The 11,764-nt window shown below is 39.7% G+C and overlaps 1 protein-coding gene across 1 annotated transcript in view; it reads right to left on the bottom strand.

The window, feature by feature from the left end:
* Nucleotides 1-11,469, bottom strand: part of LOC137641159 (dynactin subunit 3-like) — a 78,659-nt gene extending 67,190 nt beyond the window's left edge. The window contains exon 1 of the mRNA XM_068373600.1: nucleotides 11,271-11,469. Within this exon, the coding sequence (XP_068229701.1) occupies nucleotides 11,271-11,469 (199 nt within the window). The remainder of the gene's footprint in view (nucleotides 1-11,270) is intronic.
* Between the last annotated feature and the right edge of the window lie 295 nt (nucleotides 11,470-11,764).

The raw sequence follows: 11,764 nt of genomic DNA, 5'->3' as shown, positions 1-11,764 counted from the left end.
ACCAGCTAGGATATTGTGATTCAATATGGAGCAACAAATTACAGAACGCAATCTGACACCGCTTCCACAACTAGTGTCCCGTGTACACCCATCAATCGTACAAGATGTTCAAGAGAAATGAAAAAAAAAAAAAAAAAAAAAAACATGTAACACAAATATAGGTCCCAAATAATGTACAGTATAACTAAAAGTAAAATGAGCAAAAGATTAGTTGAGTTATTGGCCCTTGCAAACTTCCCAAAAATTCAGGAAATACAAAAATAAACATAAAATGAGGCTTAAATCTTGCACATTTTTTAAAACCATTTACCATGAGCTACAGCTCTGCACCAAAAACATCAGTTTGTGTTATTCATTTGAACTATTATCAGAAAAACTCAGTTGGCGAGCAGAGCTAAGTAACAGCTTTGCTGGTTGGAATAGCTCCTTTGTTCTTTCGAAGTTCTTTCAGTAGCTAAAGTTCCAAATTTATCCCCAGAAAAGGAGTGAGAATCTTCCCTTCTTTAAAATGGATTAATATCAACTGAACACTGTTCTAAACAGGTAAATACACAAGTTATCTTTTATTTTGCGCAAGTTAGCACTTGTTGGGGAATTTGTAATGTTACTGCGCTATGTAAATGTATTTGTGGTAGCGCAAGCCCAACTAATTACTGCCCAATTTCCATAACTATGATATTATCTAAAGTTTTTTAATAACTTTTTCACAAAATGATATTTTCAATTTAAAATAAATTTTTGAATATACTTACCCGGTGGATATATATGTAGCTAACGTCTGACGGTCGACAGATTAAAAAAACTCGCGAGCAATCGCCGTGGTGGTTGCTGGATGTGACCACTAGCGCCGACTGCCGGCCAGGTACCGCATTTATTTCCCCAGGAATTCAGTTCTTCTCAGTCCGTAGGGTCTCTATCAGGGAGGAAGAGGGGCCTTTAATTATATATATCCACCGGGTAAGTATATTCAAAAATTTATTTTAAATTAGAAATATCATTTTTAAATATCTAACTTAGCTGGTGGATATATCTGTAACTGATTCACACCCTTGATGGAGGGTAGAGACCAGTATTAAAACATTAAAGGAATATAAGCTCAAGAGTTTTTGACAACTATCCAAAAAACAAACTTAAGTATATGTACCTGATAAGGAAGCTGACTCTGATGATTACTCTGCCTCATTAGTCCGCTATCCTTATGAAGCCCAGCGTTCCACTCAGGGTGCTGAAAGACTTCTAGGAGCTGTTATATTTAGGGTGAACACCCCTATAACAGGACCTCATCAATACCCTTGATCTGGGCGCTCTCAAGAAACAAGTTTGACCACGCACCAAATCAAAAGATTGCGGAAGACTTCTTAGTCTCCACGTTCAACCCAAAAAATCAAAGGTTTCAAGAGAAGAAAAATATATTGGGATTAAGGGAATGTAGTGGTAGAACCTTCACCCACTACTGCATTCGCTGCTACGAATGGTCCCAACGTGTAGCAGTCCTCATAAAGAGTCTGGACATTTTTTGAATAATGTGAAGCGAACACAGATTTACTCCTCCAAAAGGTTGCGTCCATGATGCTTCTAAGGGATCTATTTTGTTTGAACGCTACTGAAGTTGCCACCGCTCTAACTTCATGAGTTTTGACTTTAAACAATTTCAGGTCATTATCACTTAAATGAGAGTGCGCCTCTCTAATTAAAAGTCTAATAAAATATGACAACGCATTTTTCGACATCAGTAAGGAGGGCTTTTTAACCAAACACCATAAAGCCTCTGAATTACCTCGCAGCGTTTTGGTTCTATTTAAATAAAATTTAAGAGCTCTTACAGGGCACAGGACTCTTTCAATTTCGTTCCCAACAATTTCAGATAGACTGGGAAGTTCAAACGACTTAGGCCATGGACGAGATGGTCGTTCTTTTTTGGCTAAAAAAACCAAGTTGAAGCGAGCATTCTGCTTTATTAGAGCAGAAGCCGATATTTTTGCTGAAGGCATGTACTTCACTAACTCTCTTTGCGGTAGCCAAGCTCACTAAAAAGAGAGTTTTGAGTGTAAAATCTTTGAGTGATTTTGAATTCAACGGCTCAAACCTTTCAGACATAAGGAACTTAAGGACCACGTCCAAATTCCAAGCAGGAGTAGTGATCTGATGCTTCTTGGAAGTCTCAAAAGACTTGAGAAGGTCTTGAAGATCTTTATAATTAGACAGATCTAAATTTCTATGTCTAAAAACTGAAGCTAATATGCTTCTGTAGCCTTTAATAGTTGAGGCAGAAAGGATGCGATCATTTCTAAGATAAAGTAGAAAGTCTGCAATCTGTGCTACAGTGGTATTGGAAGAGGAAATAGAGGACTTACACCAGTCTCTAAATACCTCCCATTTAGATTGGTAGATCCTGATGGTAGAGGACCTTCTAGCCCTTGCGATCGCTCTAGCTGCCTCCTTCGAAAACCCTCGAGCTCTAGAGAGTCTTTCGATAGTCTGAAGGCAGTTAGACGAAGTGCGGGGAGACTTTGATGAAATCTTTTTACATGAGGCTGACGCAGGAGATCCATTCGTAACGGTAAACTTCTTGGAAAGTCCACCAGCCATAGAAGTACCTCTGTGAACCATTCTCTCGAAGGCCAGAGGGGAGCAACCAACGTCAACCTGGTCCCTTCGTGAGAAGTGAACTTCTGAAGAACCTTGTTTAGGATCTTGAATGGTGGGAAGGCATAGATGTCTAGGTGAGACCAGTCCAGCAGGAAAGCGTCGATGTGGGCTGCCTCTGGATCTGGAACTGGAGAGCAGTAAGTTGGGAGCCTCTTTGTCAGTGAAGTCGCAAACAGATCTATGGTAGGTTGACCCCATGTCATCCATAGCTTCTCGCACAGTCTTGTGCAACGTCCACTCCGTGGAGATGACTTGTCCTCTTCTGCTGAGGCAGTCCGCTAAGACATTCATTTCTCCTTGCACGAATCTCGTCAAAAGAGAGATGTTTTTTGCCTTTGACCAAATGAGGAGGTCCCTTGCGGTGATGAAAAGAGAGTGAGAGTGAGTCCCTCCTTGTTTTGAGATATACGCTAAGGCCGTGGTATTGTCTGCATTCACCTCTACCACTTTGTTCTGAACCAGACTCCCGAAACTCTTTAAAGCTAGATGGACTGCCAGAAGCCTTGCAGTTTATATGGAGTTTCTTCTGATCCGTGGACCAAAGACCCGAGCATTCCAGATTGTCCAGTGTCGCTCCAAAACACAAATCCGATGCGTCTGAATACAACACATGGTTTGGGTTCTTGATCGCAAGAGAAAGACCTTCTCGAAGTCTGATGTTGCTGTCCCACCAAGTCAGACATGTCTTGACTGAGTCGGAGATTGGGATAGAGATCGTCTCTAAGCCCTTCTCTTTGTTCCAATGGTGGTTTAGGTGAAATTGGAGAGGGCGAAGGTTGAGTCTCCCCAGAGAGATAAACTGCTCCAGTGATGAAAGAGTTTCCACGAGGCTCATCCAAACTCTTACTGAGCAACTGCTTTTCTCTTGCAAGTGACAGACTTTTAACAGAGCTTGTTTCATTCTTGTGGGAGACGGAAAAGCCCGAAAAACTCGACTCTGTATCTCCATCCCCAAATAAAGAATCGTCTGGGATGGAAGTTGTGACTTCTCTACGTTCACTATGAGAACTAGCTCCTTGGTTAGGTCTAATGTTCATTTGAGGTTCTCCAGACAGCGATCTAATGACGATGCCCTGATTAGCCAGTCGTCCAAATAAAGGGAGGCTCTGATCCCTGACAAATTTAGAAAGCTTGCTACATTTCGCATGAGCCTTGTAAAAACAAGAGGAGCAGGGCTGAGGCCGAAGCACAGTGCTCGAAATTGGTACACTACTTTCCCGTACACAAACCTCAGATATTGTTGAAAGTTTGGATGAATCGGGATGTGGAAGCATGCATCCTGAAGGTCGAGAGAGACCATCCAGTCACCTTCCCTTACTGCTGCCAAAACAGATTTGGTAGTCTCCATCGTGAACTTTGTCTTGACAATGAACACATTGAGAGCACTTACATCTAGCACTGGTCTCCAACCTCCTGTGTTCTTCGGAACCAGGAAGAGATGGTTGTAAAAGCCTGGGGATTGAAGGTCCGAGACTTTCACCACCGCCCCCTTTTCTAACAAGAGAGATACTTGATGTCGCAAAGCCTGTCTCTTTGTTTCCTCTCGATACCTGGGAGAGAGGTCTATCGGAAAATCTACTAGAGGAGGCTTACGTACAAAAGGGATTTTGTAACCCTCCTTTAGTAACAGAGCTGACTCTCGGTCTGCTCCCCTCCTCTCCCAGGCCTGCCAGAAGTTCGTTAGTCTGGCACCTACTGCTGTCTGAAGCCGTGGGCAGTCAGACTCTGCCATGGGAGGATCTGGATCCCCTTCTCTTACCTTGTTTGTTATCCGGACGAGAGGATCCCCTGCTGGGGGCTCTGCCACGAAAGGGAGGAATAAATCTTGTGGCTGGCGTATCAAACTTGGGTTTGTTGGCATAAGAAGGAGGTAAAACCTTGCGTGCTGTCTTGGCCACTAAATCGTACGTGTCCTTCAGTGCAAGAGACGACGCAATATCTTTAATAAGATGTTGAGGGAACAGAGTACTTGACAAAGGCGCAAAAAGTAGCTCTGACTTCTGACAAGGAGTGACCCCTAAAGAAAGGAACGAACACAAAGTTTCTCTTTTCTTAAGTACTCCTGCAGTGAACGTAGCTGCCAATTCATTGGAGCCATCCCTTATGGCCTTGTCCATGCAGGACATAATTTGTACAGCAATATCATTGTCCGCTGGAGAGACCTTCTTGCTTAAGGCTCCCAGGGACCAATCCAAAAAATTAAATACTTTGAACGCTAGAAAAACTCCTATCAGGAGATGATCTAGCTCTGAAGAAGACCATAAAATCTTGGAGCGTCTCATGGCTAGACGACGAGGAGAGTCTACTAGGCTTGAGAAGTCTCCCTGGGCAGAGGCAGATACTCCCAAGCCAAGAACTTCTCCTGTGTCATACCAGACGCTCGAGCGAGAAGCTAATTTAGGAGGAGGAAAAGCAAAGGCAGACTTTCCTAAACTCCTCCTGAATTCCAACCAGTCTCCCAGTAAGCGCATGGCTCTCTTGGAAGAACGAGAGAGAACTAACTTCGTATATGAAGGAGTCGAAGAAGTCATGCCAAGAGTAAATTCAGACGGTGGAGAACGTGGCGCAGCCGTTACAAAATGAGAAGGAAAAATTTCCCTAAAGATGTTCATAATCTTTTTAAAATCAAGGGATTGTTGGACAACCCTAGGTTCCTCCTCTTCTGAATGAATCCCCAAAGGTACATTAGATGAAAGAGGGTCATCAACTTCTTCCTCAGAAGGCACATCATCTGATAAATCTTAAGTCTTGCAAGAAGGAGATTTATATTCAGTATTACGAGAAGTTAAAGCCTGACCGGCTACATCAACTTGTATATGATAAGAAGTTAAAGTTGGAGGGTCGACGTCATGTTGTGACTGCAGAGAATGTTGTTCTACTACACGTCGAGACTGAAGTGACTGACGTTCAACGTCACGTAGTAACAGCGGTGACTGCTGTCAGATGTCATAACGTGACTTCGGTGACTGACGCTCGACGGTGTCTGCCGCTCAACGTCACGTCGTGTCTGCGGTGTTTGCAGCTCAACGTCACGTAGAGACTGCGGTGGCTGACGTTCAAAGTCTCGGCGGGACTGCCGTGACTGCTGATCAAAGTTACGACTCGACTCAACTGACTGTCGATCAAAATTACGTCGAGATTTATGTTCTGCATCTCGTTTAACAGCAAAGCTGACACTAGGGGTAACGTCAGCGTGACGTAACAAATCTCGTTTAGAAGGTTGAAGACCTGAATCACGTTTTCCAGAACCGTGACGTACAGCAAGCAAAGGATCCTTACGCACAGGAACCGAAGCGTAAGCTTTCATTAAAGAAGAAAGCTTTAACTGCATATCTTGCAAAACACTTAACTTCGGATCAACTGCACTCAAAATAGATCGTGACGTCGGTAACGTCTCTTCATGAACGTCATCGCTATGAACGGGATTCTCATAATAAACGTCACGTCTGGAACGACCAGAAAGCAAAACGGGATCGTGACTTTCAGAATAGGCCTCCGGGGCCACAAAACTAGACGATAAAAGAGATCGCCTAATAGGAGTTATCCTCCGATAAGGGAATACGGTCTGGGCTATCCCAATGACTACAACCAGGACGTTGATCTTATTCTGAAGGAACTAATTTACGTTTCAACGGTCTAAAACTCTTACGCCAAGATTTTTCAAGAAACGAGTCATCGAAAGACGAGGAGAAGTTAGTCTCTCCTGTCTTATGGTAAGGACGTGCTTGAGGAGCAACGTCTGATACCTTTGAGGGAACGTCTGTTCGTTGGTTAAAGCCTCTCGCTCCCTTTGGTCTTGTGACATTCCTTCTCCCAGGGGTTGGGGAGCTTGAAAGAGGTCTCGGACTGGGTAAGCGACAAGCACGAACAGACGAATCTTCCGCATTAACACTAAACACATTTGTTGCACTTTTCACTTTATCACTTTCTCCCTTCAAAATCTTTACATCGGACATAAGCTGATTTCTGTCCGAGGCCAGCGATTCGACCTTTTCACCCAAGGCATTAATAGCCTTTAACATATCTCGAAGAGAAGGTTCATTAACGCTAGCAGGGGGTTCTGAAACTACCACTACAGGGGGAGGAAAAGGTTCAGGGGCATGGGAAGAGAAAAATTCTTGTGATCGAGAAGAGCTTCTCCTAACTCTATCTCTTTCGAGTTTTCAAGTATATTTCTCATACTCCAACCACTCGAATTCTGACAAAACTACACATTCCTCACATCGATCAACTAATTGACAGGATTTGCCTCTGCAATTAATACAAATAGAATGAGGATCGATGGAAGCTTTAGGAAGGCGTTTATTACAGTCTTTTGAACATTTACGATAGACAGGAGAAGGGTCAGCCATTTTGAAAATTTTTAAAGAGAGTCCAAAAAATCAAGCCAAGTTCAGCAACAGAAAATCAAAAAAGTAATTCAAGAGTTTTATCGAAGATAAACCAACACGGCGAAAGCCATAAAACCATGAAAAAAGTACTTCACCAATTAGTTGAAAACTTTGAGGTTAAGTGCGAGCGGAACCAATGTTGTCGTTTCAATCGAGAGAAGAACTGAATTCCTGGGGAAATATATGCGGTACCTGGCCGGCAGTCGGCGCTAGTGGTCACACCCAGCAACCACAACAGCAATCGCTCGCGAGTTTTTTTAATCTGTCGGCCGTCAGAGACGTTAGCTACATATATATCCACCGGCTAAGTTAAATATTTAAAAAGTCTTAATAGGTTTGTTGAAGATAATCATCTGTTCCCTAGTTTGCAATTTAGTTTTCATAAAGGCCTTGGAGCATGTGATGCCCTTCTTACAATCTCCAATGCTGCACAGTAATCCCTTGATTGTGGTCAGGAAGTTCGTATGATTGGCCTTGATTTTGGTGCTGCCTTTGACCGTGTTGATCAAGAGGCCCTTGTCTTCAAACTCAAACAGTTGAGAGTGGGTGAGTTGTTTCTTAGCATTATTACTGAATTCTTAAGTAATAGATTGCAAAAAGTCGTTGCTGATGGACACCACAGTGAGTATAGGAATGTGATATCTGTTGTTCCTCTGTGTAGTTTTCTTGGCCCATTACTTTTCATACTACATACTGTATATACACATGAAGTGGTTTGGCCTAAAAACAAGCTTGTTACATATATCGATGATGCTACACGTTTTGCAACAAATCCATTTCCTGAATGTAGATTTGGGGTTGCTGAATCCCTCTATACAGTAGAGATCTAACTTGAATTAGTGCATGGTGCAAATTATGGTGCATGAAGTTGAATCTTAACAAAACTCAAAGTATGATTTAAGTACGTCAAGGGCAGTGGCTCCTCAACATCCAGATCTCAGCATTGATAAAGTTTCTTCAACTAAAATGTTAGGTGTGATTCTCGACAGCAAATTTACTTTTGAGAAACACATTAGGTCTGTGTTGTCTTCAATTCCACAAAAAATGGCTTACTGAGAAGGCCTTGAAAGATTTTTGGTGATTAATCTATTCTAAAGAAGTGATTCAATTCTTTCATTTTACCTTGTTTTGAGTATTGTTCTCTTGTCTGGTCTTCAGCTTCTGATTTTCATCTTAATTTGTTGGATGGGAACTTATGGGCTATTAAATTTCTTATTCCTGATCTAGATATTTATCTCTGGCACCGTTGTTCAATTAGTTAGTTATGAATGTTGCATATGATTTTTCATAATTCTGCTCCTCCTTTACATTTAGATCTTCCCGGACACTTCCATCCTGTTCGTAATACAGTACAGTACTCGGCATACAGTTAATTCTAATAGTCAGGCCTTCTCCACCATGAGGCTCAATACTAAACAGTATTCTAGAAGTTTTATTCCATCAGTGATCAAGTGTTGGAGTGATCTTCCTAATCGGGTAGTTGAATCAGTAGAACTTCAAATGTTAAAACTTGCAGAAAATGGTTTTATTTTGAACAGGCTGACATAAGTCTTTTTATATTTTATATATGAAATACCTGTTTTGATGTTACTGTTTTTTTTTTTTTTATTCTAATTGTTCATTATTTCTTATATAATTTATTTCCTTATTTCCTTTCCTCACTGGTCTATTTTTCCCTGTTGGAGCCCTTGGGCTTACAGCATCTTGCTTTTCCAACTAGGGTTATAGCTTATCTAGTAATAATAATAATAACTAACTGGCAAGACTTGTCTTAATGAAAGAACATTAGCAGAACAGTCACATGCTCTGTACAGGAGACTGGCATAGCCTGATTTACTAGAGAAGTAATAAGCTCATGCTTAGTACTAGGAAACTCAACAACTTCAGGAAATAACTGAAGTTTTGATATTCTGCACAAGATATAAGAGATTCAGACAAATTTTCATCATTACCTAACCTTCTCTTTAATAACCAATTAAATTCAGATCTATGATCCCCTTTTAAATTATCTGAACCAAACAGTTCTAACATTTTGAATGCCCAAACCACTATCCTTGTCTACATTTACAGATATAACCTGAAGAGCAATGAAGGGTGGGAGCAGCAAGAAGTAGAAAGCCTAAGAATCAGAAACAAAAACTAACACTTGCAGATAATAAAGCATTAAATCTTCTAAATAAAAGTGTAAACTCAGTATATTGAGCAAGTAAAGAAACCATGAATCCTTAACAATGAAAATATTCTAAATGAGGATATTTTTTTCAGATAGTAGCTTATTCAATTTGCATTCTGTTAAGAAAAAATAGCTTAATAACTTTGGAAGAACCTCTATAATTCATAACAAGGAAGAGAATGTAATTAATGTAAAAACTTTCTTTTTAACCACAATCACCTGCACTGCTGATGAGGCTCCAGACAGAAAAAGAATGAAATGAAAATAGCTGTGGTTGAGATGTGGTGATGCTTACATAATTTAAAACCATACAAGCAAAAATTTCCTTATAAAAGTTAACCCTTTTACTCCCAATGGACGTACTGGTATGTTTAAAAAACTCATCCCTTTACCCCCATGGACGTACCACTACGTCCTTGCAAAAAACGGCTATTTACATTTTTTTTTGCATATTTTTGATAACTTTATGAGAAACTTCAGGCATTTTCCAAAATAATGAGACCAACCTAACCTCTCTATGATGAAAATTAAGGCTGTTAGCGCAATTTAAAAAAAAAAAAAAACCTATTGCAAAATGTGCTTGAAAAAAAAAATGCCTGGGGGTTAAGGGTTGGAATGTTCCATACATAGCATTGGGGGTAAAAGGGTTAAATGGCTTTCAGAAGACCTGCTTCCGAGATGAATCTAAAAACACCACTAGGTTAGTAAAACAAGTCCTGCCCAAGAATCTTGACATAGCTTACTGTCGGTTGTACCTAACAGTCATCACAATATTGCTGGTGTTGGTTAGTCATCAGAAACTCATGTGTAAACCTAGTGAGACTAATGCGAAGATGACAAAGAGTAGTCTCCCCTTTTCAAGGCATCATGTTATACCTTCAAAGAAATATAACATTTGTTATTTCTCTCATCTTATTTCCACCTAAACTATCCCAATGCTGTTGCCAATTATTATAAAACAAATTCTTAATACAAGTTCAAAAAATCAATACAGAGGTGGGATACCTTCTTGGTAGCAACTCAACTGCAGCATTCTTTGCCAGTAAATCTGCCTTGTACTAGAGGAATTGCACCTCTACAATTAAAGGCATTACTATATACCACAAATCTGATGCCAGCATCAGACTTAGAACCATCAGTATATATAAAAGTAGATTCCCTATATTCTTCAACATGTTTACAAAAAGAGACATAGCTTCTAAGTCAGTCATGTCCTTTTTAATAGAAATAAAATATTTACAGAAAGATATCTTTGATAACTTCCATGGAGGGATTGATGATTCGTTAACTTAAATGGAAGCACTTTACTTCTAGCTACATCAAGACTGTTTACTAATTGTTTTACCTGAAAACCATACGGTTGAGGAGATTAATTTTGGGTGCAACTCAAAATATCTACAATGCCTTACAAGGTTTGTAGTCTGATAGGCTAAAGAATTAGGAAGTCTATGCAACCTAAACCAATACCAAACAATAAAAGACTTTTGGTAAAGGTCTAAAGGTAATTCTCCAGCATCAACAAAGAGGCTTTGATAGGCAAAGGTCTAAAGGATCTTGTGGCCAATCTGATAACAGTATGGTGTATAGTATCTAAAATTTCTAATTGGCTTGGGGTGGCTGATCAGTATATTCTACACCCATAAATAATTTTCTTTTTTTTTTTTAAATTAAGGCCTTGTACAGTTTTGAAATATTTTTTTGGTCTGCCCCCAATGATGTATGGGGCAAAACTTTAAAAAAAACTCTCCAGTGACAACAAAGGATTTTGTCATCCAAAAAAAAAAGTGTTGTTTTTAAATTTTTACAAGCATTTTATTTGAATAATGAATAGGGCATGAATTCCAGGAAGTCTCATTGAAATAAGTTTTTATTATTCATTTAAATCATCAATGGAGTATTATGATAAGATTTCTATGAAAATTAGGTCTATATACAAGTCTTCAATTATTTTCTTTACACTCATCAGTACCTTTTATTGTTAGCTATATAACTAAATAACTATAAACATTTAATGAACAAAAGATTTACTTCAAATCTAGAAACATAGGACTACTTACCAGCTATATGCTGAGAGTCAAGTACTGACTTTAAAGAATTCATAGTGTTCAGCTGCTGTTGTTGACTGCGCAAATGTTCTTCACGTGCTAAAACTAGATCCAGTTTTAAACTGTCTGAAAGTTCAAAGGCCTCTCCATATGTAGGATCCAAATAACGTTCCAACTCATCAACTATATTAAATAGAGAAAAAAATAGCATTTGCTGAATACTATTAATAATAATTTTGAATTGAACATGGAAAATATGACTACAGTAATTCTGATCATTCATACTTTTCTTAACTATAGAAACCTGAGTCATTTACATAGGAGAAATAACAACAAACCTGTAAAATACTGCTGTTAAAACATTTATAACGAGGTGTAAACATATGGCCAGTAATTACCTGACTGGGAGTGGGAAGCCCCACCCATCTGCTTCTTCACTGAGTAGTCACTTTCATTGCAGCTAGGATTATTTTTTTTTTTTTTTGGGGGGGGGGGGGAGGTGAAGG

Source organism: Palaemon carinicauda, chromosome 5 (assembly GCF_036898095.1).
Source record: "Palaemon carinicauda isolate YSFRI2023 chromosome 5, ASM3689809v2, whole genome shotgun sequence".
NCBI classification, from domain to species: domain Eukaryota; kingdom Metazoa; phylum Arthropoda; class Malacostraca; order Decapoda; family Palaemonidae; genus Palaemon; species Palaemon carinicauda.
Note: the sequence above shows the minus strand (reverse complement) of the source record. Positions and strands in the feature narration are given on the sequence as shown.